The 27,058-nt window shown below is 37.7% G+C and overlaps 5 protein-coding genes across 8 annotated transcripts; 3 read left to right on the forward strand and 2 right to left on the reverse strand.

Annotated features, from left to right (window-relative positions):
• The first annotated feature begins 535 nt into the window (after positions 1–535).
• On the forward strand, positions 536–3,220 carry LOC103990019 (protein PLASTID MOVEMENT IMPAIRED 2-like). 2 transcript variants are annotated; one of them, XM_009409042.3, is made up of 3 exons: positions 536–970; positions 1,075–1,224; positions 1,315–3,220. In XM_009409042.3, exons 2-3 carry the CDS (start codon positions 1,099–1,101, stop codon positions 3,043–3,045), a joined length of 1,857 nt encoding a protein of 618 aa, XP_009407317.2. In that variant the 5' UTR covers positions 536–970; positions 1,075–1,098; the 3' UTR covers positions 3,046–3,220. The 2 variants fall into 2 exon arrangements, with proteins under 2 accessions (XP_009407317.2, XP_009407309.3); XM_009409034.3 differs by lacking the exon at positions 536–970 and having other exon boundaries at positions 1,004–1,224.
• Positions 3,221–3,935: 715 nt separating this feature from the next.
• Positions 3,936–7,630, reverse strand: LOC135597959 (E3 ubiquitin-protein ligase MBR2-like; the record flags this gene model as incomplete). The annotated part of the gene is made up of 5 exons (XM_065091472.1): positions 3,936–4,105; positions 4,195–4,350; positions 4,444–4,539; positions 6,833–7,114; positions 7,376–7,630. Coding segments are annotated over 5 exons (921 nt in total), but the record flags the coding sequence as incomplete, so codon positions are not given.
• A 1,504-nt stretch (positions 7,631–9,134) lies between these two features.
• Positions 9,135–11,048, forward strand: LOC135598857 (uncharacterized). The gene is made up of 3 exons (XM_065093263.1): positions 9,135–9,515; positions 10,129–10,280; positions 10,732–11,048. The coding sequence occupies exons 1-3, from the start codon at positions 9,278–9,280 to the stop codon at positions 10,792–10,794; spliced, it is 453 nt and encodes a 150-aa protein (XP_064949335.1). The 5' UTR covers positions 9,135–9,277; the 3' UTR covers positions 10,795–11,048.
• Positions 11,049–11,196: 148 nt separating this feature from the next.
• On the reverse strand, positions 11,197–15,016 carry LOC135598856 (transcription factor NIGT1-like). Of its 2 annotated transcripts, none has more exons than XM_065093261.1 (5): positions 14,679–15,016; positions 14,429–14,571; positions 14,112–14,340; positions 13,962–14,035; positions 11,197–11,689 (listed from the first exon to the last, which is right to left on the reverse strand). In XM_065093261.1, the coding sequence occupies exons 1-5, from the start codon at positions 14,800–14,802 to the stop codon at positions 11,459–11,461; spliced, it is 801 nt and encodes a 266-aa protein (XP_064949333.1). In that variant the 5' UTR covers positions 14,803–15,016; the 3' UTR covers positions 11,197–11,458. The 2 variants fall into 2 exon arrangements, with proteins under 2 accessions (XP_064949333.1, XP_064949332.1); XM_065093260.1 differs by having other exon boundaries at positions 13,962–14,038; positions 14,679–15,013.
• Positions 15,017–17,116: 2,100 nt separating this feature from the next.
• LOC135586851 (histone-lysine N-methyltransferase ASHH3-like) lies at positions 17,117–26,605 on the forward strand. 2 transcript variants are annotated; one of them, XM_065093264.1, is made up of 12 exons: positions 17,120–17,382; positions 19,099–19,228; positions 19,654–19,756; positions 19,938–20,037; positions 22,841–22,919; positions 23,019–23,190; positions 23,281–23,361; positions 23,519–23,595; positions 23,675–23,765; positions 25,761–25,812; positions 25,888–25,972; positions 26,325–26,605. In XM_065093264.1, the coding sequence occupies exons 1-11, from the start codon at positions 17,362–17,364 to the stop codon at positions 25,951–25,953; spliced, it is 972 nt and encodes a 323-aa protein (XP_064949336.1). In that variant the 5' UTR covers positions 17,120–17,361; the 3' UTR covers positions 25,954–25,972; positions 26,325–26,605. The 2 variants fall into 2 exon arrangements, 1 of the variants encoding a protein (XP_064949336.1); XR_010481730.1 differs by lacking the exons at positions 25,888–25,972; positions 26,325–26,605 and having other exon boundaries at positions 17,117–17,382; positions 23,281–23,417; positions 25,761–25,809.
• Positions 26,606–27,058: the final 453 nt, after the last annotated feature.

Here is a 27,058-nt window from a genome sequence, read left to right on the forward strand (position 1 = left end):
ATTTTAAATATTTATATTTTATCAACTCAACTATGTAGTAGAGACCTTTAATATCTGGAGCGACATAGATTTTTCTAAGATTTGATATGTCAAAAAAACTCTTTTCGAATAACACATCTTTAATTATATTACATTTGCATATATATATATCAATAAACAACCCAAATAATCATCCACATACACATCAAATTCTTTTCTCCCCTCACATGACATAGTGGTTCAAGATCCATGTTTTTGACATATCCTTTTTTTTTTCTTGTGTTTTTGACCTTGGTATAATCTTTACACATCACAAATTTATGTGCATAGATGCAGCCCTCTGCATGAAGGATCAATTCTTTCCTCTTATTATATAAGCATATTGATAATGATTTTTGATAAGTTATCAAAAATCATTATCAAACACCTCTGATCTTGCCTTTTTAGGTAATATAGCAGATTTTTTTAAACAAAAAAAATTAAAGAGTTGATGCATGCAAGCACTCAAAAAATCAAAATAATATTCCCAGTTATACAAAACCTACAACATGCAAATGTCAAAGCTAGATTGCATATTTATTTTGAAGAGAAAGATGAGATAGATTCCTTGTCAGACATCCCAACTTACTGGCATTTATATTTCCTGTGGCTGCAGCTTCCCTCGGCATAATGGCATTCTGCAGCTGCAATCACTAAGAGGATAATGCTAAGAGAACAAAGTCATCATAATATGAGGAGGCTTTGATGGACACGAGGAAGGCAGAACTAAGAAGCAGAGATGTGCATGTGGCTGTGATTCTTCTGCGTGTCAAAGATACAGCCTTGTGTGTATCACAGCCAAAGCAGTAGAGAACAAACCTCTCCATGTCTCTTCTTAAGAACCTTCGCCTGTGACCTGTAGACTCTTGTCACCACATACCGGCAGCATCTGCAGAGCCAATGGCCATCTCCTCATCATTCCATCACAAGATGGCAAACAAGGAGCAGATTTGTAAGCCTCTCTTGGCCTTCCTCCTTCTTCTCTTCTCTTCTCTTTTGAATCCGTGGCAGTCTGTTTTTGAGTACTTTGTGATGGATTCTGCATCTCGTTTTCAGTTTGTGTATAGTCTTCTGCTTCAAATGGATGCATTACAACCTCAGAGTCCACAAGGAATTGGATCGGGAAAGGCAGCCATCGGCTTGTCCGGTGAAAGAGTTCTTGGGGGAAAGCCGGACAAGATCAATGGCCAGATCTTCCCACAAGAGGTATCTGTCATGCCTTTGTGTACATCCTGTCAAGAACTCAGCAATGTTTCTTTGCTGTTAGCTTAACTGAGCTCACCAATTGCTCTGAAGGATTTGTCTGGGAAAACAAGGGAACTCCACCAAGCCAAAGCAGACATTAGCAGACTAAATGAGACCAAGAATTCTGCACAAAGGGAGAGGGAAAGGGCAGAATCTGAATTATCTCAAGCGAGACTTATGGCGAAAGAATTGGCTTCCAGGATCGAGGAGTCCAATGCAAGGGCACGAGCTCCAAGATCCGAGCTCCAACCAATGAGGAAGATGGAGAAAAGCCAAGAGGATCTCGAGTATGACTCGGTGTTGCAGGAGCTGGATAAAGCGAAGAAGGAGCTGAGCAGACTGAAGCTCAATGTGGCCTCTGCCATGGAGGCGAAGACAAAAGCAGAGAAGGAATCCGAAGCCTGTAGCTCGAAAGCAATGGCTTATTCACGCTCCGTGGCGGAGCTGAAGAAGAAGGTAGATGAGGCCGACGAAGAGCATGTGCTGGTGGAGCTCGCTCGCATGGAAGCAGAAAGAGAATTCCGAGATACAGAAGCCCGGAGGGCGGGCGAGGCTGATCAGTTTGCTAGGAGCATCGAGATTGCCAAGAAGAGAATTAAGGAACTCCAAAGAGAACTCAATCGCTCGAAAGATCTCGAAATGAAGCTTAGGATAACCAATTCAGACGTGAATGCGTTGCAGGGTGAGATGGAATTAGTTCGAGCGATGGAGAGAAGCTATCAGACAGATCTTGCAAGCAAAGCTAACAAGAAAAGAGAAGAAGATTCTGATGCAAAAACTGCACTGGAATCAGCAGAAGCTGAATTAAAAGCAGCCAAACAGGAGTTGGCTACAATCAAGGAAGAAAGCTTTCAGTTCATGATCTCAATGGATCACATCAGAGAAGAACTGATGCGCACTGCCGCAGAGACCAGTGGGCTGAAGAAGTTAGAAAAGAGAGCTGAAACCAACATCCAACACCTCAATTCTAAGCTGTTAAAAGCCAAATCCAAGCTCGAAGCTGCAACAGTTGCCGAGGAAAGGGCTAAAGCAATTGTTTCCAACCTATCAGCTGCCCTCCAACAAATGAAAACAGAAATAGAGACTACAAAGAAGGAGAAACAGCTGATTGATGAAGAGACTAAAAGTATCAGGGATGAAATCGACATGACAGACTCGGGAATTAGATCAGCCGAGGAAAGATTATATACTTCCATGGAAGAGCTTGAAGCAGCCAAAGCATCAGAAGCTATGGCACTCAGGAAGTTGAGTAATGTAGCCCATAGGACCATGAGGAATAGAGCCTTATCAATACCACATAGCTCCACTGTGACCATCTCAAGAAGTGAGTTTGAGTATTTGGGTCAGCAAGCAGCTGCAGCTCAAGTGGTTGCAACAAAAAAGGTGGAGGCTGCTCAGGCATGGGTTGAAGCATTAGCAGCTGAAGAGAAGGAGATACTGATAAAGGCCGAGTTCATTGAAAAGGAGATCAAAAGGTCCAGAACAGGGGAAGTGATGGAGCTCCACAAGACACAGAAATCATCAGCTGTGGAAGAAGAGCCAAATGAACTGGGACACAGTGAAGAAGAAGAGGAGAGTGCTGTGCCTGCCAAACCAAGAAAATCCACTAGAGAAAATGGGATGGCAGCATCATCAAGAAGAATCACAGTCAGAAGGCTTTCAACCTCATCTGCAACCCGAAATGCTCGCTCCCCATCGTTTACCATCAAGAAGAGAAAGAAGGTAATGCCCAATCTACTCAAGTTTCTTGGTGACAGGAGAAACAGGAAGCAGAAGGTATAGTTGTGCAGTGTGTGAAGAAAGCATGTTGGTAAAATAAGAAGAACCATATGTAATTGTTTCTGTTGTTTTGCATTTTGACTTTTTGTTTTCTTCTTGTCAAACTCCATAAGTGCCAAATCTTGGAGAACATATTATTGACTACAGAAAGAGGAATGCCTAAACCATGTTGTTGTTAGACCAGTTTTCCTATTTGTTTTCATGTTCTTGCAGAGACGAGCATTTCAGTAATAGATGAGGAATAAACTATCAGCATAAATAAACAGTTTTTTCACATGAATAAATTTGGAAGACGATGAATATCAGAATTACAGCATACAAAGAAGTGAGTAAACATAATCATAAAATAAACAAATTTCAAACTAATAAAAGAAATGAAATAGATATACTAGTGCTGATAGGTGCTTACAATTTACATATTGCTAATATGATCTTATGAACATAAATAGCCTCATACGTGCTGTGTTAGCACAAATAAGAAATCTAATAAATCAATGGTTGACATCAGTATTGCTCATGACTTTTATACTGCCATGTGTGAAATGGAAGTGTTATGTGGTTTAAATAAATTGACCATGTTAGAAGAATGATATATAGTTAAAACACAAGTGGATTCTATATAAATCTATTTTTGCACATATATGTGTACTAATTTGGCTCTTTATAGCATTGATGCAACCATACCTCATTCAAACTCCATGATAGAAACTTCAGTTAGTCAAGAAAAGACAATGAATTGTAATTCTATAACATCCAATGATAAGAAACAAGGTGAAACTTGTCTAACCAGAATCAGAGACCTAGAAATGCCAAAATTCTATCAGAAGCTAAACATAAAATACAAAAGAATGAATACATTGTCTACCTTAGGGCAGAAAATTACGTACAGGAGATGAAGAAAGGATGGAACCTGCCTCAATAAACTGCATCACTAAGTTCTAGGAACAGAAGTCTTGCTAACAGGACAAACATTTTTCTGTAGAAGCCACTGTTTAATGCAAAATACATGATAGCTATGACCACAATCCAGCTCTCCAATTTCATCATTAGCTTCATATTCTTCCTGTACCAAAAAGAATAGGAAAATTAAACAACTGCATTGAAAAAAATAGAAAATAAAAGTAGTTTCGAATAGCTAAAAAAAGTACTTACTTGACAAATGCTGCATTTTCCATCTATTTCAGTCGAGAAGAATCTTTTTAAAGCATAAAAAAATGAGTGTTTAACTTTCCTTAGACTGCCTATAATCTCTTCCTCTTTCAGCCCAGTGCTCACGTGCCCAATTCTATCCCCCAGCTCAAGTAGCTCCTGTTTGAGTGGAAGAAACGGGAAGCAAATACTCTCAATGATACATAAAAAGAAAATGAAAAACAAAGCCATGTATAGAAGCAAATTAAGCACGTCATAAGACATATTATCAACATCGAGTTGCCAATCTCTGTACTGGTCGTACAGGTCCATTCTTCCTAGCAAGATTCTTCTCTGGAACATCAAGATCTGCAATGTACGGCAAATCTGAGTGGGTGATCTATTAACGTCAGTTGATCACTGATTTCCCAGCTGGTACATAAAGAAATGCCCATATGTACAACAACCTGAAGTCCATGTTCTATAACTTTGTAAAAAAATATACAAAAAGAACTTGTTTATCACACATACATAAAACACATTTCTCCATCTCTAAAGCCTGTTTTCCTTATCAGTTTTAAACAAGACACTGATACTAGATGTATGGATCAAGATTGGACAAATAAATGACCTGTAGTTCTTGGACTCAAAAATGACCTGCAGTCCACAACATATTATTAGAATCAGATGGCAATACCATTAGGCCTCTAGAAAAAATCGAGATTTATCTTTTTCCTATGAAAACAATTTAACATGCACAAGCTGCTAGCGATATAGGGTTTTCTATTAGATATTTGTTTGGTGAAAAGCACTGATTAATCTATGCTATGGATTAATTTTGGTGATCCACTCTAAAGTGTTGAAGGAAGTTTGAGAAGCCATCCTTTGCCTCTACCTTCATATAGTCAAGCATTCAGCCACATAAGACACCCAAAGTAACATTTGAGGAAGGGAATAAAGAAAAAGATATTACAGAGAAGGGAAATGTATGGATAGCCAAAAAAATAATAAAAAAGAAAAGAAAACAGCAATTTATGTCCTATGTAATCCCAATTCTTGATCTTCCCTTGTATCATCTATCTCATAACCCAGATTGTCATATCCTTTCCTTATTACCCAAGTACCATTCTGGTGACCAAAATTTTATTATCCTTTTTGGCAAGAAGTGATCTCTTTATGCAAGATATATATAACAAACCTCCTATCCCACAACTTCACAGTTTATAAAAACTGAATTTCCTCTCATCTCCTTTCATCTAAAGATCCTCGACTCCGTTGCTGCAGTGAGACCAATGATATGTAAATGGGGTCAGAGATGAATTATCTTATGTCCCTGCACCTCTGTTCCTAATGTATAAACTTTATTATTATCTATAGTGGCATTGTTGCATTGACAGGAATGTCATAGTATGATATGCGCACATATCATACAGGTAGGGCCAAACAAGATATATCAATAAGTAGGCAATTAAAAATTAAATCTACATTTTATAATGATGTACATCATTTTCATAGACATGAACTGAAATTTGTGTAATTTTTTCACTAGTCAGTCCATACATGAATACATATCCAACCATCTGATACATGAAGGACAAAACAGAATATATTGATACTTTGATAGGTAAAAAATAGACTTAATCTGCAATTTAAAAATGAGGTGCATCATTGTCGTAGCCTTGAACTGAAATTCGAGTAACTATTTCACTTGTCAATCCATATATAGGAAATGAAATCCAGTCCACGTTATTTATTGGAGAATTTTAAAATTCGAAAAAGCTATACAGAAACAAATAAAACCTGGTCCATCCATATTTGATATTCAATGATCTCCTATGGAAGTAAGATCTCAACAAAGGGTTGAGATTTGCTGCTGTACTCATCTAAATTGACATGAATGACAACTTCGTAGCTTTCAAGTGTAGGAAAAAGCAGTTAGACTGACTTTAAAGACTAGCAACAAATGTTCATACTGTTTGCAAGTCTTTAAATATAACTTATAGGATACACCAGACACCTCTAGAATACTCAAGTAACTATATTTAAGTAGATTCAGTCTCAATGACCAATATAAATTCAAGAATACTGAACTTCTAGCATTGAATAACTCAATCAACTCAAAATATGTTCCACTGTGAACTGTACCAAACAATTAGACAAATGTGTATCATTTAGTTCTAGTTCAACACTAGAACAAAGGCATAAGATAACAACAAATTGAGCAACTAATAGCAAGTTATAAAGCTAGACACAAGTCAATGTACATGAGCTCATTACCTCCTCAAGACGACTAGGAGTTTGGCGATACATTGGCAAGTTGTGAAGATGCGCCGATGACGGAAGATCATGTCCAAACAAAGGTGCATCGAGTTCCAAGGAAGAATCCATGAAGGCTGAGGTATGTTCCTGGTGAACTCCACTTATAGGCAAGTGTGGCGTCAGCCAAAGGAAAGCATCCAAACTATTAGAAAGAGAACTTCTTTTAATACCCAATTAACCTCCTTTATGCAATGAATACGTATATTTCTGATAGAAGGAATCAATGACTTCAGTGTGAAAGGAGAATTACAATACAAATTCAAACTTTTAAGAAAAAGAATTAACACAAAGAAAGAAGAAACGACAAAAAACTAGAAATCAAAAGAACCGACGAAAGATTCACCACCTCTGAATGAGTCCTGTCGGCGGCATCCCGCCGCCCGCTCCCCGCCAACCGACGGTACGATACAACACAGTCCACCGACGCCTCGGAGGCAAATGGAACACGAGGCGCGCACCAGACGTCGCCGCCATCACGACTCCGCCTCTCCTCCTTCCGCTTCGCCTTCCCCCGCGGCCGGTTACGCTGCCAGTCCGAATAAGACCTCGCGGACGCCGCGGCTGGCGCGTACGCCTGCGACGCCTCCTCCGAGGCGCCACCGACGCGAAACGCCCCTCCTTCTTCCTGGCCATGGGCGGCGGGGAAGAGATCAGAGGGTTCCGGTCGGCGAGGAATGGCTTCGAGGAGCTGCGGAGGAGGTGGAGGAGGCTGTGGCGGACCGGTGACAGCGAGGCGCCGTCGCCGGAGGCCATGAAATGGAAATGGATACGAGAAGAGGGAGTTCGAAATAAATAAATTACGGGCGAATTCTCTGAAAAAAAAACTTTTCGAAATCGTCTACCGAGAGCTCGTCCTTTAAAAAATTTCGAAACAAGCTCCTCCCACCTCTTCCCTTCGCCTTGAACAGTCACTCGCAGCCCTTGCACAAGGGCCCGTCGCCCGCAGCTCTCGCCGTCGTTGCTCGCAAACCTGTCCCCTCCCTTCCCCCACAGCCCTCGTCGTCGCTCGCAGACCTGCTCGTAGCTCTCGCTGTCGGTTGTAGGAGCCGGAAGGGGGCACGGCGCGTCGTCGATCGCAAGTGACGAAGGAGAGTGGGTGGCTGCGTGCCCTCGTCGTCGCCAGCAAGCCCCCCTCGCGCCGTTAACCGCAGGCCACGAAGGAGAGGGGGCAGTCGCACGGCCTCGTCGCCGGTCGCAAGGGACGAGCGGGGGGCGGGGGGTTCGCTGTCGACCGCAAGGGAGGAAGGAGAAGGGGATGCACGCCTTCGCTGTCGCCGCCTCGTGCGAGGGTAGCAGGTGAGGCGTGCAGCGGCTGGGCCGACGGGGTCACGGCGGCGGCCCTCGCGGGAGGCGGCGGGTCCGACGCAAAAAGAGGCAAAATGATTTTTTTTCACACGCCTCACAAAAGGCTCTGCAAAAAATTTCAAAAAAAAGATGTTTTTTTTCTGATAATTCGCCCATAAAGTAAGATGAATTAAATTAAATAAATATGCCATTTTTATTATCTATCTAAGAGGCTGTCGAATCTGGTGCGGTGCCTTCCGAGCAAAAAAGTTTATAGTCCAATAAAAAAGTTCCACGTTTTCAGCATAAGCGACTCAATGCGATGGAACGCGCCATCTATTGATATTTCTGTTATTAGTAATGGATTAGATCCGGAGGACGGAGCGGAGGAAATGGGACGGAGAACGGGGAGTCAAAATGTCGTTATGATCCTTATATCGTTATCATCAATCCCGCAAAAGCATGGTTTTTTTGTTATATTATTTATTATTACTATTAAAACGGATCACCGTAACGGGTAAAAGGAAAAGTACTTTCGAAGACGATCACTACTGCTTATAATTATTTTTAGAGCAGCTACGCATTACTTACTACCTTCAATAAATCAAGCAATCTTGGATGATTATTCAAAGATAATTAACACAAAAGAATCGTATACATATTTATTTTAAGATAATTTCATCTCCACTTTCTTGCCTCTCACTCTACCATTTATTATTTTCTCCCCTTTCTCTCCCTGTCATCTTCCTCTGTCTGTTCTTTGAAGCATCTCCGTTTCTTTACATTGTGAAAAGCAATTTTCTATCTTCTATCTGATATGATTGGTGAGAGAGATGCTTGAAGAATTGGATGAAGCATGAGTAGCTGACAGAGTACTCCAGGAATCTCTCTCTGAGAGAGAGAGAGAGACTATTCAAATGGCCCTTCTTGGCATGCGGAAATTGTGGGCGACTGCAGCAGCACCTCAAAGAGCAAGAAAGACATCATGATTTGCATGCCAATCAAATGCGGAGTGGCTTTAATGTGCATCGCTCAATGAAAAGCCACAAAGTTTGATGCCTTGGCCTGCAAAGATGCGTGTGTAAAGGCCATCAGAACTACAAGGTTTGCCATGGTGCATCACACCTCACGAAACTCATCGGTGCTGATGCCTAGCAATCCACGCACTGCGTTCGTCACACCTCAGGAGAAAGACACAAGCTTTGGATTGCCGTTGCCAACAAATGTTAGTGGCACATCATGCCAGAGAGCACAGAACCTGATGCCTTTGAACAAGGCACACAATTCCCTCGCCTAATTGGCACATGGATGAAGCTTTGAACAAAAGAAAGCTTGCCTGGGAAAAATGGAGTTGGAATGCTGTTCCTCGTGCCACCAATAATAAGCAGTCGTCTTCCTTTAAGCATGGTTGGGTGCCCCACTATTTTGGAGGAGGAACAAACAGCGTGTGTGTGTATATATATATATATATATATGTACACAGAGCCTGCAGCCAAGCCAAGCTATGAGGAGGGAGGAGAAAAAGGATGACAGCAGAGGCTTCTGGGAGAGGCTGCTCTGCTGCATCTGCGATGCGGTGGAGGCAGCAACAGAAGGAGAGTTTCCACAATCAAAACCCAGCTACCCGCCACCAAAGAAGCAACCTAGCGACGCAAAGAAACCGGAGGACAGCCAAGGCACCAAAGCTTCCGACGACCACCCACCTCCTGCAATTGGCACCTTGAACATGACACTGTCGATCTGTGAGGCAACACATCACACATCTTCCATAAGATTACATAACAGATCATTAACTAGAAATGCTTCTCGATTGATATTGCTTTTTAGCTTTACAGCACTAGCTTGAGCAAAATTACCACACAAATCATAATGGTTTTGTTAACAATACTGATGAAGGAAAATAATCCAACATAAAGATTCTTCTTCTCCTCCAAAATTTCTCTTCAAATGAAATTAATCCAGTGGTTGGAAGTGAATCAATCAATGCCCTGAGTTGGCACCTTCCTTGCTTAGGATGCATCACTCCATATCTTGTGAAGGACATGTTCCTTTCCCCCACGATAGTTTTTAGTCATCTATAAGCATGTCGTGCATGTGGATCCCCGGAGGAGACAACTCTGCTCATTCTTTTCTCTCGGTGCAAGTTTTGAATATGAATGTACTTTAACCTATAATATCTTATACATGCATGCACTACAAAAGAGTCTACAGGAGATTTCAATCCACTCCAAGGACAACATCAAACATGTCACTGTGTGACCAAAGCCATTTCTGAACCTTCATCTTAGAGTACTCACTGATATGCTTGATCGGTGTCTTCGTGACACTTTCTGACGCACACATCTTGATCTCTAGCCATTCCCAATAAGCAATTAGAGTCGACGACATCACTGAAGGCATCTATTATAACTAACAAAGGCGAGGACGAGCAAGCAAAGCCGCCAGCAACAAAGGAATCCCCAGATGGACGGACCAAGCAGAATGGAACGCAGCCTACAGCGGCGAAGGTGAGAATGTTACCATAAAATAGTTACGAAATAAGTTAAATATTAGAATCTGAAATCAAATAGCAATAGATAAAAGTTAGAAGGTGTGTCTTTTTTATATCATTCAAAATATCTTTATTTGATTTGCACTTCATAGTTCGATCCGTAGAACATAATATTCAAAGTGAATTAGATTCGTATTCTTATTTTTCTTATTATATGATCATTATGAGTAAAAAGAGATGAAAATAAACCAATAATATCAATAATATCGTGTTGTATGTGGTCATAGGAGATCATCTCTTAGATGAGAATAGATAAATAATCTAGAAGACGAGAGCAAAATGTGGCAAGTGATCAAAACATTCCATCCCATCAAATGCCATATTTTATTTTTATTATCTACTATCTTATAATTCAATGAAAATTATAATACATCTTATCTAATTAAACAGAATCATATTTAAAACAGGAAAACCAACGCCAAGAAAGTCAGCACAAACAAGACGGCGGACAGCCTCAGGGGAATAATTAGATGGAGTGCTCAAGCTGCCCGTCGGTGGTCATACAGGAAGCTTTGCTGCGCGGGTTGTTCGTCTCACGGTTACTGTTTCCACGAAAAGAATGTAATTACTAAGCTGATGGCAGGCAAGAAGATCGAACCTGTCATCCTTTCATGGCTTGATTTGGTTTCTGCCCATCGCTTGTCGAAATAAAAGCTGTAGCTGGAATAACTGTTGATCATGGAAGAGATAAAATAAGCTCTGGCTTGCTGATCTCCTTTTAACATCTGAAGTCTTTGCTTTCCATTCGTAATTCCTATTATTTGGTCCAAAAGAACTCAAGCTATGACATAACATATCACTTCTCTTCCAAGTTTTTGGCCAGTTTAATTCTGCACCTAATCATATAAAACCACAAACAAATCAACATGGAGTTTCACATGAAAACACACACAATATTTATGCTTCTTTTGCCTCATTGGACTGTGCAAAGGCTTCAGTAGCTTCTCTTGTATAACATCTGGGAAAACCTATACTTCTAATTTCCTCTCTACAACATGCAAATCTACATGGATATATATAGCCAACTCGCTGCATATGAACCTTTAGCCTTGTCCTTGGCAATGGCTGAGCACATAGGGCAAGTCTAAGGACAAACAACAATGGACAGATCCATCAAGAACTCCAAAAGAACAGTCAGATGATGTTGTATTGGTTCTGGTGTTCGAGCACTGAGTTGGAGGACGGGAGTGGCAGAGAAGGATGAGTCCCATTTCGTGGTGCATTCACCACAGGATGTGTTGCAGCTGCAACTCCATAACCGGGTGGCGGAATCCATATGCCTCCGAGAACCACAAGCTGGGGAACTCCAGCGCTAGGGTTTTCCACTGTGGAGCTTCTTCTTCTTCTTGCATGAAGCCGGTATTTCTGAAACATGTGTAGATTAGCTTTGCTGCACCATAATACACAAGACTTCATGTAGCAGAGCAAGTTTGAGGAACAGGCAATGCCAGAACTATCTTAAACATGAAGATGCTGGAGCTTGCAATCTTTGTCTTCCATTCTCAAATGTGTGTCTCAACATAATGTTTTGCATCAAGCTAATCAGAATCATGAACTAGACAAGAGTGATTAATCCTGCTGTTGGGCCTCAAAGACCTGCATCCATGGTTGCTTCATGAAACTTAACATCGACGATTATGAATCTAATTTGCACTCATGTCAGGTTGGGAGACAACCTCGATACCAAGAGAAACAATCAAGCATAAATAAAAAAAACAAACACAAGATTTATGTTGTTCGACACTCGTTACACTCTCTTGTAAGCCCTAAAGAATACGTAGTGAATTTATAAAATAACTAATAATTTCTTTCGTTCAAAAAGAATTATTTTTACAAATAGATTTCTTATTATACTGATGAGTTAGTCATTTGTTGTGTACCTATATATCATGTAATTTGGGAATTAGTTTTTGGCAAAGCTCTATCTATAGCTAAGAGAAGAAAAAGTTGAGCTACATATATTTGTATTGTCTAAACTTGAATTTTCAGAAGGTAGTATTTGTTGTATACTCATCATGATAATGATATGACCAACTTAGCATACTCTTTGTAGGATCGTTTGAATATTATATCTAGTGGTCAAAAAAATCCTCTTTTTGGTTTCTTTAAATATTAGCTTGAAGCAAGTACCTTTAATAAAAAAACATGTAATGAAAAGATTATTACTAATACAAGTTTTGTTTTGGTTGAGAGTCGGTGGATGTATGATATTGTCACATTTATATTTTCATTTTGTAATTTTCTTGGCATTATATTGTATCCTTTGATACTCAACTATTGCAAGTAGCATATCCAATTTAAGTTTTTTTTATCAATATTTATATTCATATTTGATAGAGAATATAAAATTAGTTAGTCATCATTCGTCATGTTAATGTCACGTAAGGCTCATAGGAAAAGAAAAGCTCAGGAAGCTCAACACCCTCCTATCTACGTAGATAGGAGTCTAAAAGATAGCTTGGGTTAGTTATCAAGCTATCGAGTTGCCTCACCTATAAAATATTCATAGGAATATTCTCGAAAGTTCAAGGGTAGCTCGGATCAATTACAAACTACCTTCGCCGTGGAATACTCATACGAATATTCCCGCAAGTTTAGGGACAACTTGGGTCGGTTATGAATTACCTCTCCCACGAAATCTTTATGGGTTATTCCTACTCCTCAAAGTCAATATAAAAATGCATCCTTAATTTCATATTAAGAAATGAGGGACCTCAGTATTAATTTAAGCATTGGCGGAATCAGTTCGAGAATCAACCCTCGACCTTGATCTTTATACAGGTAACGAGTCTAAAGAGATCATGCTATATTTCAAATGACTCCTCGCATATCAAGGCTACATTATGTTTAATTTATCATATAAAAACATGAATGATATTTTTTCCTAACAATATCCTTGTTTAATTTATCATACATCAAATTCATATATGTATATATCCTTTTAAACAAATGACAAAACTATGGATATATCTCCCAATTTTTTTATTTAGCATTATATATTTAACAATAGCATAGCTATATACAATTCCTGCATCTTGGTTAATCTTCAATAGCAATTGTTAGTTAACATGTAGTTGAAACCCTAATTTAGATTAATACCTTTAAAAACTCATTATAGTACACAAAATATCATGGATATTTAAGTATTTTATATAATAATATGAAATCAAATAAATTAATGATATTTAGAAGTTGTCACCCCAAGTTTTATGCGCCTTAAGTAGTGGTATATGTGGAGCATTTTGACATTTGGTAGAATGTATATTGTATATATGCCATTTCCAATTTCAAGGACATATATATAGATATGTGTGTGTAAAAAACCCTCCACAAAATTTTCTGCCAAAGAAAAAAAAAAAAGCATCCACAGCTTGTGTGCATGTCAAAATTTATGTCAATAATAGGTTTTATTTCTAAAATCATTGATTGATTATTTTGAAGGACTCATATGTTCTTATTTTCACATTGAACTTAAATTTGTTCTTCTTATGGAAATCTCGGATTTGTGTCTGTCGGATTCAGAAAACGTTCAAATTGGCACACACCAACACAACTTCTAGCATATAGCAAGACTTCGTAGTACAGAAAGATGACATGGGAAACTATCAATTCATAGAAGAGAACATGATCCGCTCACCTGTAAATGACTCTTGACTTCATCGTTTGTGAGCCCATCCACCTTCATCAGCTCCCGTATGTGCTTTGGCTTCGCTGCTGCAACCAGCCGTCCAACATTTAGCAGCATTCAAGAAGAAAAAGATGAGGGTACTGAGTTGGCTTGTCTCACCATGGCAGCCTCCGAGCTGCTGAAGCGCGTCCAAGAACCGCTTGTGCAGGTCCTCCGACCACCATCGCCTCGTCTTCCCCTGGGAAGCAGACTTCTTCTTGTCCTCTCCATCTCCACCTTTACCTTTACCTTCCCCTCCTTCACTGCCCAAGTCATCTTCTTTGTCACCGGGGTGGGCATCTTCCCTGACCTTCCTTGCCTCGACCGCTACCGGCTTTCGAACTCGATCCTGTGTGGTATATGCATTATATACACACTATTGGTTCATCTTGGATGCATGAGATCATGAAGCCAATAGACTTATCGTATATCATTACTTTCTCTGGGACTGGATCTGGATCTTTGTTCTCTTCCGAAGCACCAGAGCATGGCTTTAAGGATATGAATTCTTTTAGGACAGTCTCATTACTTGTTCTCACGGTGTCCTCCATCATCATCAGTTGCATGTAGTTTTCGATCGCTGCACAATCGAACCAAGAAACATGAGATCGAATTGAGTCGGTCATGCCGAGGAATCAAAAGAAACACTTCAAGAAAAGAACTCGAGAAGAAGAGTGACGATGTAACTTTGGTTAATGAGATGCAAACAGAGAGGCAGCTCCCGCCGGAAGACCTGTATCTTCCTGCGCTCCTCCTTGAGCGCATCGATGAGTTCGTCATACCAAAACGCCTTCTCCGATCGATCATCCATCGATAGGGATGAGGAACGCGGAGAAGAACAAACAAGGAATTAAGAGCTCACAGATTCAACCAAGAGGCAACAGCTGCTGAAGAGGTAGTAGGTGAGAGAAGAGAGAGAGAGAGAGAGAGAGAGAGAGAGAGAGACACGAATTGAGGTGATGGAGAGCTCGGTGAGGTAAGAGACAGGCGTGGGAGCGAAGTCGGACCGTCGCATACCCAGCCAGATCAAACGCTCCATTTGAAGGGCTTTGAATATTGGAAACAGTTCGGGCGTCAGGTCGGTCGACAGGATAAGATCGAAGATTTCGAAGACAAATCATAGAATATACATACATCGCGACATATCTCTCTCGTCAAATCTAACACAGGGTTGACTGCTGCAGGAAATCCTTCACTCGTGAGCGCGGTTCTCGCGCCGGGATGGCTGTAAGATTCTCACGAAGCTGTACGAACCTGTTAAGATAAAAAGTGTCTGTGTATGGCAGCTCGTCATTTCCATGCGCGACAAGCTTTTTACTCTCTCTCGTCCTCCTGCTGGTTTGGCCTTTGGAGATCGCAAGGGACACCGCCGTTACCCACAGAAAGCTCCAAATCAAGATCTCATTCGTGTCGGTAACACATGACAGTACTCATATCTCGTGCCCAGTTAATTAAGATTAATAATTAAGGAAAATATTAAAGTCAAAGCCAATCTTCAAACGGATATCCATACTCTGCTGGCGAAAGGACAGCACTTGTAGGATTCTTTGGAAGATTCATGAACATTTCTTGAGGTTTTACATATATAGGATCTTTTCGTGTGTGAAGTAAATCTCCAAATGAAATAAATTTTTTTCTACGTTATTATCAAGTGATATGGGTTTTGATGCTCATCATCGCAATCTTTGCAATTTAAATTTGACACTATAAAGCTTTTCATAATGTATTTTAGACATGTTTTAATTTTGTTCTTGTTTTTTACTTTTATAAAATTATGCAAGTAGGTTTGGTGATATCTATTTAATATCTTGATCTTCCTATTTCGAATTTGTTAAAATATGATAGTGAATAATTTTATGAGTTTAGGATTTTCTAAAAAAATATTTTGGATATACAAGTATACAAATTTAATATTTTTGGAAGTAGATAAGTCTTAATAAATAATATGTGCTTATTTATATTTTCTTTTTCGCGGTTGTTCACTTGCTATATAAATCCTTAAAGCATTGCATGTCGAATGTTTCCATGGAGAAACAGCTCAAGCTCACCAACCAGTACGGCACCGCCGGCGGCGGCCACCACCACCAGTACACTACCAGCACAGTCTGCTCCTCTTCCTGATCGCCGTCGCCCATGTTGTCCTCCTCCTTCCCGCGGTCGCCGGATATCGCGGCGCACCAGGTGCCCATCCTGGTGCAGGTGTGCGAGGAGGTGGAGGCGGGTCGGAGAGCGCGGGCGCAGCGATGGAAGGAGGCGGCGCGGCGGCTGAACCGGCTGGAGCAGCAGATGGAGACGGGGACGTCGGAGGAGGTGGAGGCGAAGCTGCAGTGGCTGAGGGAGGAGGAGGAGGGTGCGTGGCTTGATGGGATGGTTGCGGATTGGAGGCAGAAGGTGATGCAGGCGGCGGAATCCGAGGCAGTGAGGATGGAGGAGGCTTGGGCCACGTAAACAGGCCAAGCTCGGAGCATTGATCCAAAGAATTGGTGGCGTGGTGGTATTTCTCTTTTCATATGACGAAAGGTAGATCGGTATATGTTAATGAGGCATTCTTTTCTTCTTCGGATTCATTCTTTATTTGTGTACTAATATTATATGAAAAAATATATGAAGTTTATTATTCAACTCCTATCGGCCCCTTTAAAAATATAATAAAATATTATTTTATTATTTGTCATCCAAATATTTCTATTTTTTCCTTCTTCTTATTTCATCCTCGTTGTCACTGCAGACACCCCTCGCCATTGATCCCGCTCGATGTCGGCCGTCCTCGCTCGTCGTCCGCTTGATGTATCTTTCGAGGAGGGGGAAAAAAAAGAAGGATATTTATATTTATTTACAAAGAATAATTTTTAAAAATATTTTTTTAAAATAAATTTATAATAGTAATAAGGGTCTGAAAATAGTAATTAAAAAATATTAGTGACTAACGTGATTAAATTAAGATATAGTTTTATCTTTGAATCATGTTAGCTGCTGTTAATCGTATCATATGTGATTAAAAGTGAGTTTGTTGGATGTTAGTGGAAGGAGATATATATATATATATATATATATATATATATATATATATATATATATATATATATATGTATATGTGTGTGTGTACAAATATGTATATACATGTATGTCTATATATATATATGTATATCAGGAGGCTAGCACGAATCTTAATGCAAAATCAAGCTTTAAGTGTTGCCCAAATCCACCCGATCCGAAATCGAAACGAAGCGTACAGAGTTCATAGACTTCCCTCCCACTCCCCCCCCCCTCGAAGCCCCGCTCAAATCCACTTCCTGGAATCCCTTTCTCCTCCTTCGTCCCCAACACGGTTTCCCCGTTTCTCTCTTCGGGGGCGGCAAAGGAGAGTGTCATGCCGGCGCTCAAGAACAAGGTACTTCTCTACAAGATCTCCAGATCTTGTCTCTTCCCTGCTCTTTCGACTTCGATTCGCTAGGTTTTCTTGCTATTGTGGTCGATTTCTTCTTCTTTACCCCTTTTAAGTCTTTAGCTTCCGAATTCTTGAGGCTGAAAGGGGTTTTCTTTATCAGGTTTGTTTAAGGTAGAAATCTTTGTGGCGAAGCTGTGATTTTGGTCATATGACGCCGAAGTTTCCACTGTTCGAAGTTTTAGTTTGATGCCCGGATTCGTATTTATAGTTATTGGAGAAAGATATTTGTGAGTTTATTGATGTGGCCAAAGATCTACCATTTTTTCTTCTTCCCTCAAAATAGCCTCTCGAACCTGTTGGTTTCTTGAAACTAGTTCTTGCAGGGACACAAAAAGTCCTTGTCTTTTTTATCAGTTTTTTAAAATTTTGATTAGTTTCTTACACTTTCTCTTTGAATGTTCCTTTTAACACCTACAATCACAAAATCCTTTGGGCATAGAGGTTCTTTGACATTATCACAGAACCTAACGGAAGGACTACAAAGTCAACCAGATTCTGTCGTGCCTGCTAAGCCACTTATTTAATTTTCCTGACTCGATGCTTTAATTATTTTTTCGCAGTTTCTCCCTGTAGTATATTTCGTTGGTGTTGTGTATTTCTATAGACCGACACATTTTTGCTCTTGAAGCACATAGATGAATCTTTCTGTGTGAAAATTAAACTGATTCTGAGCTTTGTTTTTCTTAAACCGATTCTGAGCATTGTATGTGGAAATGGAGGATTCAAATTTTTTTGTTGTTTTGAGTAGTTCTGAGCTAGAACTTATTTGAACTGTCCAGAAGTCATATTGAATTAATTGAATTGTGAATGAATTTGTGTTCTATCAGCCTCACATCTAATTGTTTGTGAAAGAATTAGATTATTTGAAATAAAAAGCTTCTTTTTTAAATGAATGAACTTTCTCGTCTTTAATGATTGTCAAAATTGTCATCTTAACATCCTAAGAGAAATACTCCATGTTCCCTCTTAAACGTATTCAGGTGATTGGCATCATTGAACAAAAGTAACTTTGAATGCATATACCATTTTGAAATTGTTTCATATTGCATAGATTGAGTATTACTACTCTTACAAATGAAGTATGCTGGGCACTTGAAGTTCAGAAACATTAATTATAGGACACATTATCTTGGTGTGAAAAGTTTAGTTCAAAGTACTTCATGCCATCTTAATTTTTTTTCGAGAATATCCTATGGTACTTGGTTCTCAGTTTCTGGTGACTCTCAAGACCACAAATTATGTAATATGGTGCCCTCTGTAGTCATTTCCTTTCATATATATTAAGTTCCAAAACTGGTATGTATAGTCTCAATGTCTACTATGATGTCTTGTACACAAAATATATTAGTTGTGTGACATATAGAAACACTTCTCTTTCTAATTCTGAAAGTATGAAGTTCAGAATGCTTTTGAGTTCATTTGCCCTGGGATGTCAATATTTTGTTAGTTAATTCATTAACTAGAACATGTGTTAGGTGCTTGTTTTTTGATCAAAATTTAAATATGGTAATCATGGGTTTGTCTTAACTGTTCATAGCTTCTTATCAGATTAACTTTTCTTGATTTCCAAAGATATTTTCTGGCATTTATTATTGTACAATGAGAGATGGTTTGGGAGTTTATTTCTTCTCTGTTTTTTTTTAATTCAATTGTAAACAGAAGCAAGAACAAGGGAGCATCGAACGCATATTTGAGGAAATGCTCATGGAGCTTGGTGGTCAAGTTGATTTTGATCTTCCATCCTGGCTGAAGAAATGGAAACCTGCACAGTATATAAGCATAAAGCGCAGTATCCATATTAATTTGATCTGAACTTTATCATTATTGTACATAATCTCTTGATTCCTCTTTCTTTCATGCTGTTACAAACTTATGTTTCCTTTCATACTTTATGTTTTTTGATATGTACTAGATTCCATATATGAGCCAGTTCATCATATTACTGACAGTTTTTTGTTACATACTATAACACAGAAAGATATCACTAATAGTTTGCAGTTAAATTTGCTGGGAGCATTTTGAATATTTTTGGGATTTCATTGATGTACCAAGTTTCTTTTGCTTTGGGATGAGTATATCTAACTTCTGTTAAACATGGAAATGGGTTCTAAGTGATATATATTTGTAGTTGTTTTTTAGAGGGATGATAAACATAGAAATCATGACTTGGTTAATTTGCTCAAGAACTTATCGTTGACCATGACCTTTGAGAAGACATCTATCTTACCAAAAGGCGAATTGAGGATGATGGAATCTTCTGTTCCTGTACTCAATTAACAGGATCGTCAACTGTCTGTGATGGAGATTGTCATTGTGGGTAAGCAACTTCAGTTTCAGTCTATGAAGTCGTCAAACATGTTTTCTCAATTATGTAACTTTAGCAACTTCATTAATCAACACATCTATGGTTGATAATTTTTGCTGCAATGAGGGAAAACTTGCTTAACATACATTGATAAGATTGTACTGCTCATGATCTCCCCAATTCTTTTCTTCAGGATGCTATTCTCTTGTTGCTCATCTAGTTGCAAATGTGGTGACAAATGTCTTAACAAACCTTTTCAGCACAGAGATGTGAAGAAAATGAAAGTTGTAAAGGTATATTTTACTTTTGTTCTTCCATTTTTTAATGCTTAATTTTGCAAATTTTAATCATATAGACAATCTGAAATGAGTTGAACTTGAATTGCATGAAGAACTATTTAGGAATTCAATTTTTGGCTAATATTGTATGTTTAAGACAACACATGTGTTGGTAGATGAGATTTACCTAATCTAAACCTACATATGACGTTTGTTGACCTTAGTTACAATATGCTGATTTTGTTTATATGATTTGTGATTCTTTATGGAACTTGAATTAAATTACGGAGGAGATACTAATTAAAATTACTCTAGACCATTAGAATTGAGACTTTTCATATTCTAAATCTTGATTTTAAGATACAGGAACTTTTGATGTTCATGAACATATCATTTTCTATTCCAAATTAACTTCTTATCAGTTAATGTTTCTTAATTTGAAAAATGAGTTAATCCATATGTCGATAATTTAGTTAGTCTCTTTGTTATAATTAGTCTTTCATTTTAAGTACAATGAATTGAATAATAATTACCAAGTAGATGATTCTGCAATCAAGTAGGTGCTAATCCAATTCTAATCATTGTTCAGTGTGAGCAGTGTTTTAATTTTGTCTATAATAACATCCATAAGTAGACACTACTGCTATCAAGCAGGTGCTAATCCGATTTTATTTTCCTCTATTCCCTTTTTGTTCATCAAACTCATGTCTTCTATGATGGTTCATGTTAGTTCATGCTTCTCAAGATTCATGGTGTTGAAGATGTGGGTTTCTCAAACAATTTTTTTAATGTTTACTTTTAATATGTTGTAATCCTTAATGCCAATAAATCTGATTTATATCATAGTTTTTCCTCATTAGTGATGCTCCTCAATTTGCTTCTTCTGTTTATGCAACCTCCAACTTTGGCATTCATTGTTCGTTGTGCCCACATGCAATTATTGCCATGTAAGTGACATGGGCATGCAATGGTGCTTATGTTGTGTTTGTGGCATTACATCATGCGATGTTAGGTAATTTTTTGGTGAGAGCTCAACTTCGAGTTACTCTGACCTTCATGCAAACTTAAAGATGCCATGCAGTATTCTACATTGAATTTATGGCTTGATATAGAATCATAGATTGCATGATGCCTCTTTTCCTAGTTCTATTGACATGTTCTCTTGAATTTGAACAAGGAATTGACCATTCTATGTTAAGGCCATCCTCATTAATGAGAGCTCATGGTTGGGAAGTTGATGGATGACTAACAGAGAATTTATTCCCAGGTGGGAATTTAAGATGTGATTTGGCCTCAGCTGCTTGGTGTAGAAAAACATACATAATTCTTAACTCGATGTTGATTACTATGGCTAGAAAAATTATGAAAAATACTCAGCCCATGCTACCTTTGGTCAATGCTGTTTATTAATGGCCTTCAAATTATCCATTGAACTATAGATTATGGATGAATTAGCCATAATTTCCAACTCTTTATATTGCCTTGAATGATTAAGTGCTTGATTCCTTTTCGAGGATTATTAGATGTTGGGACACTTATTATAGATTCTTATATTTTATAAAATTCATTGGAGACCATGTGAATATTTAATTAAAATCAGAAGATTTTGGATGCTAGAGTGACATTTAGATATTGCTAAAAGATGCAAGAAGCCAAGAACTGTCTAAGTAGGGTGCAAAAATTTAATATTTCTCTTATTCTTGTGTAGACTAAGTTATCCTTTGTTTAATCTTAGTTTGACTGGTTATATTACCTTTGATAGAGATCAGTGTCTGAAAAAGATTCAAGTAGTTGATCGTAACTAATTGGAAGATTGGAACCTTACTGTTTGTTGTTTTTGATAGTTAGGGTATGTGACAATATAAGTAACCTGGAACTCTGGAACCGATTATAATTTGATTAGAGAATAAAGGATACCTTTCAAGTTGAGATTGTTTAAATCTTGTTAATTTGGAGAAACACAGATATTTTGGATGTCGAATGGCAAGAATAAAAGTGTCAACTTATGCTTTAAAACCAAGTTATCAATGTTGCTATGGCACTCTCTCAGGAGTTGTCAAAAGCATAAGGTTGTGTCTCTTGCCTATGCAGCCTTGTACCCTGTACATATGGATTCTCACTAAGCAGTTCTTACCTTTGATTTGGATTTTTACTCTTCAGACAAATTGCAGAGGATTGAGCTGAGATAAATTACATTTAAATGTTGATGTTGTTTTTCAAAAGGTGATGTCATATTGTTAGTTTTAACTTCATGAACTTTCTGCTAATCTCCAACCAGGAGCTTAGGAACCTTTTATATATTGTATACTCAATAGTATGTCACAGATTTTCATACTCCTGCTGCTGATATTGATGCTGCTTAATTATATATCTCAGATTTCTGCATGTGTATCTGAGTCTCTTTATAGACCAAAATGATTATTCATATTTAGAAGTGCAAGTTTAGTAAAAACTTGTGACTGAAGATGAATTATTTATCATCCTTCATTATTTGTCTTCCATATTTAGCTCTGTACATCATAAATTTTAGAAAGCTACTAATCCCACCATGTACATGCATATTTCTGAGAATATAGTACCCTTTGTACTATTTACAGTTTCTAAACTGGCTAAATTTTCTTGCTCCATGGTTAGTCATCATCTAGTCATATTCAATGAACTGTTTTCATAGTCAAATTGTTATTCTTTTGATGGCAATTTGGAACGACATCTTGTTGTTTTTCTTTTTATGGAGGAGGTTTAGTGTCCACTTGTTCTCTATACGGTGATATAGTAGCATTTGCTTGTCTAGACCTTTAAAAGATTTTGTCTCCTCTAGACAGAAAAATGTGGTTTTGGTTTGGTAGCAGATGAAGACATAAAACAAGGGGATTTTGTGATCGAGTATGTTGGAGAAGGTGACTTCTCCCTATTCCATTTATCTCCACTGTCCTTCAAGATAATAAAGAAAGATTGAGTCATACAAATCTTTGACTCATCTTTTTGATATTCTACAGTTCTAGATGACAAAACTTGTGAGGAAAGACTCTGGAAAATGAAGCACCGTGGAGATACCAACTTCTACTTATGTGAGGTTAATCATGATATGGTGATTGATGCTACATACAAAGGAAATAAATCAAGGTTTATAAACCACAGTTGTGAGCCAAATACCGAGATGCAGAAATGGTCCTATACAATTCTCCATTCTCATTATTTTATTATATAATCTTTTCCATCATGATGTAAATTTTGTTATAATTTTATGTTTATTTGTAGGAGAGTTGACGGAGAGACTAGGGTTGGAATTTTTGCCCTATGTGACATAAGAAAAGGCAAAGATGTAACCTATGACTATCAGTATGTTCCATTTACCTTGGCAGTCTTTCTTTTAGCCTCTTGCACATCCTTCTTTGGTAATATTATCAATGTTGGTCATGTACTTATTTGTCTTGTTTTGCCTTTCCCTAGTGATTTATGTTACTTAGTAGTTCTATTCATTTAATGAAATCTTCAGGTTTGTTCAATTTGGAGCAGCTCAAGTTTGTCATTGTGGTACTCATAGCTGCAGGCAAAAACTAGGCAATAAACCTAGTAAGCAGTAGTCTTCTTTTAGTATTCTCTCTTATACAATAAATCCTTTTCTTATATTATATTTCCATGTGCAACTTAGGAAGTTTAAATACGGTGCATCATAAAAGGAAAACTGACTATGAGAACTGTATTGGGGAGCTTGTACGTGTGTGGCGTTCAAAGGACAAGAGGTGTGTCTAAACCTTGAAAATTTCTTGGCTACAGTAGATATGTTATGTAATATTTATAAACCTTGTATTGGATATTTGGCTGCACATTGCTTGTTATAGAGATATGTACCTTAATTTACAGGTTATATCTGTATACTGCATTTGCTAGGTATAATCTGTACAAATTTTTCCTTGGTGTGAATTTATTTTATTGAACTAGTTAATTTATGTTCTTTGTTTTAGGGCCTAAAGGTGCTTAATGAAGTATAGAGTACTAAAATAGTGTTTCCTGATATATTCTTGATAATAGAGGGTTCAATATAATTCAATTTGGTACAATTATTATCATTTATCTTGCTGCTTAGAAATATAACTGCAGACTATCTCTCTATCTACAAAAGTGTCTTGCAATCTAGTTACCTCAATTATCTTTTTTTTCTTAAAGACGTTGATGGTAATCTCCAATTTGAAGATATAATCACTAATGTCTTGCACAGAAGGGAAAATATTGTTCATTTAAATTTGGGTGTGCAATTATATGCTTAGCTCATGTGTTTAGTTGGTGGACATGCTGTTCTCAGTTATTAATATAGAAGCAAAAGCATACTTCTTCTTTGGTAGAGTAAAAGAAAGTTTATTACCTTTCAAAATACAATACAAAACTGTGTACATGGATATTCATGAAACCATCCCAAATTAAACAGCCAAAAAATTAACATTAATGATGAAACTTTCAGAAAACAACATATATCCTATCCTCAATGCTCTCAGAATACTTCTTTAACACTGTGCACTAGAATAACAATGCATTTAATCCTAATCCATAAAACCAGAGAATAAATGATCTACATAAGAAAAGACTATTGATTTTATTGAATAAAATAAAATTCAAGTACTTTTCTACTGAAGAGTCCACCTTTCCCTCTATGAAGAACCGGCAACTAAAAGATTCAAGTATTTTTCTACTGAAGAGCCCAGTTTTCCTCTATGAAGAACTTGCAACTACAAATTTCAAAACCACAAGGAAGAATGCACCAGTGACGCAATCCAGAGACCCACTTGGCAATTGAATTTGAGCAGGATTCTTCTTACCAAGATGCTTCAATCAATCAGTAGATATTAAGATAATCTTGAAGCAATCTTGCTGCAAACAAGGTGCAATTTTCTCACCAAATCACAATAAAAAAAAGCTCAGGCAAAGGAGAAAATGGATTACTTCCCAGCCTCTGTTCATTTCTAAGTATTTGCAGAAGGACAATTTCAGCAATCCTATTGATGGAAAATGACCAGCTGGGAGTGCAACTTACTTGAGTCGTCATGATAGTTTAATAAATTCATATTCTGCATAGGTTTCCTCTTTCATGTTATATATCTTTACAGTCGAGCTGCAATTGTCCAGTAACATCCTTTGTGATTCATTTAGTATGTTGCCATGACCTTTGGTAGCATCAGAATAGATACTTGTCTCCTTAAATATGCAATCCTTGTAGAAATGATGAAGGCCATTTTTTATTTACTTCTTAAATTATTATGTTGAAAATTATCATCATACTCGTCCATAGTTGCACTTATATACCTTTTTTTTTTCCCAATGATTTTCTAGAGAAGCAGTGACTTAAATGTAGAAATAAGAAAATCTGGTGATCTACTTGACGAGTAACTTGTAGATTGTTTTGAAAAATCATATTGGGTATCTGTGTAAAATAGTTTGTAGAAGGATGATGTTCAGGTGGATATCTTTCACTTAAGCTGAATTGGATTATTGGATATGTTTGTTCTGTTAATTTGATATTATTTCCTGAATTTCACATCTGCAGTCATTCTTTTGATTGACAAATTCCACAAGATTTCAAATTGATTGTCTCATCTACTAGAAAATATTGTTAATCAGTACATGGTAGCATATGCTTTTTTACTAAAATGATTTTACATTAGTGCTTCTGGTATATATTTTCGAGGAAATAATATTACTGAAATATATTATTTGACATTTTATTGCTATTTATTGTTTTCCAGGTACTATGGAGGTTTCATATCTGATTTTGATTGTTTCTCTGGAAAGCACACGGTAAGGATTTAGTTTCCTTGGTAGCATACTAGTTTCGCAATGTCCACAGATCTTATTGTGATTTTGTTTTGGCAGGTAATATATGAAGATGAACATGTAGAAGTTATTGACATGTCAAAAGAAGATTGGGATTTCCTATGACCATATACACATTGTGTAGGTAATGCTAATTACATAAAGCATCAGCAAACCAGTCTCTTTTTGACTTTGGGAAATTTTTATGTTCATTGTCATAGATTTTAGATGCCCATGCCCATGCCCATGCCTATTTTCAGTTCATTTTTCGTATAAATCTTATTCCTATGGAGATCTAGTAGGATGTTATTTAGAATGGTTACTGATGATCATATAGACAAGCATGTGTGCACTATCTGTTGCAAATATGGTTATTACAGATGTAGAATAGTATACTTTATTTTTCCAGTTAAATTTGAAGGCTGGCAATCTAAATAATTATGCATGTTAAATTTCTTTTTATCACTCAATCTATTCTTTGTTGCTCTGCTTTGCAGTAATGGTGATCCACTGTATCATTAGCCAATCATTCATTGTGTTCCTAACAAAGTCAAACGGTGTCTCCGCTGTGCTTGTTACCGGTTTGTACTAACTATTCATTTCTTCTTATGTCCGACTGATACTCTGATCTGATGTTACCATACCTTTCATTGATCCTGTCCACAATATTTCGAGCTGGTATAACTACGGCTTGAAATATTACCTGGAATTATTGTACCCATTTAACATGAAACAGTTTGTTTCCGTTTTTATACAATGATAAATGAAGATTGCTTAATTCTTGTAATTATGTGTTCTCTTCAGTTTTACTCGATCAGTTTGCCATCATGTTTTTCACAGCTCAAGCACGAGAGGTTCTATATGATGATTGTTCGTGGACTCGATTCTTCTCTGGTAGCTTAATTGGTTGCCTAAAGTGATTTTGATTGATGTTGCCACTCATATAACCCTTTTTCCAACCCTAGTTTACAAAAAAAAATTTGGAGTCTTCAAGTTTGAGGATGAAGATGCTGCTTTTAGGAATTTTCTATCAGCTACATCGATTGTCTTGAGGACAAGATACCTAAGCATACATTATTGAGTGCTTGTGTGGCTACTTTCATGTTCTAGTAAACTTAATGTGGCTGATAAAGGTGGTCTAGTTCATCTATCATCAAACTATCAGTATTTGCAACTCCAATACATGTTATCTGTCATAATTAAACAAGACAGAAATTTATGCTCAGGAAAG

This window comes from Musa acuminata, chromosome BXJ2-1, assembly GCF_036884655.1.
Source record: "Musa acuminata AAA Group cultivar baxijiao chromosome BXJ2-1, Cavendish_Baxijiao_AAA, whole genome shotgun sequence".
Taxonomy (NCBI): Eukaryota; Viridiplantae; Streptophyta; class Magnoliopsida; order Zingiberales; family Musaceae; genus Musa; species Musa acuminata.

What these genes read in the sequence shown, in the direction of transcription:
- LOC103990019 (XM_009409034.3), top strand. Translation starts at nt 1,051, where the DNA reads ATGGATTCTGCATCTCGTTTTCAGTTTGTGTATAGTCTTCTGCTTCAA. An exon ending in GCCAGATCTTCCCACAAGAG is followed by an intron (nt 1,225 to 1,314) that starts GTATCTGTCATG and finishes ATTGCTCTGAAG; the next exon opens with GATTTGTCTGGGAAAACAAG.
- LOC135598857 (XM_065093263.1), top strand. Translation starts at nt 9,278, where the DNA reads ATGAGGAGGGAGGAGAAAAAGGATGACAGCAGAGGCTTCTGGGAGAGG. An exon ending in GAACATGACACTGTCGATCT is followed by an intron (nt 9,516 to 10,128) that starts GTGAGGCAACAC and finishes CTTGATCTCTAG; the next exon opens with CCATTCCCAATAAGCAATTA. An exon ending in CGCAGCCTACAGCGGCGAAG is followed by an intron (nt 10,281 to 10,731) that starts GTGAGAATGTTA and finishes TATTTAAAACAG; the next exon opens with GAAAACCAACGCCAAGAAAG.
- LOC135598856 (XM_065093260.1), bottom strand. Translation starts at nt 14,802, where the DNA reads ATGGATGATCGATCGGAGAAGGCGTTTTGGTATGACGAACTCATCGAT. An exon ending in CAGATCCAGTCCCAGAGAAA is followed by an intron (nt 14,341 to 14,428) that starts GTAATGATATAC and finishes TATACCACACAG; the next exon opens with GATCGAGTTCGAAAGCCGGT. An exon ending in AAGTCAAGAGTCATTTACAG is followed by an intron (nt 11,690 to 13,961) that starts GTGAGCGGATCA and finishes CACATGTTTCAG; the next exon opens with AAATACCGGCTTCATGCAAG.
- LOC135586851 (XM_065093264.1), top strand. Translation starts at nt 17,362, where the DNA reads ATGCCGGCGCTCAAGAACAAG. An exon ending in AAAACTAGGCAATAAACCTA is followed by an intron (nt 23,596 to 23,674) that starts GTAAGCAGTAGT and finishes TGTGCAACTTAG; the next exon opens with GAAGTTTAAATACGGTGCAT. An exon ending in TGGCGTTCAAAGGACAAGAG is followed by an intron (nt 23,766 to 25,760) that starts GTGTGTCTAAAC and finishes ATTGTTTTCCAG; the next exon opens with GTACTATGGAGGTTTCATAT.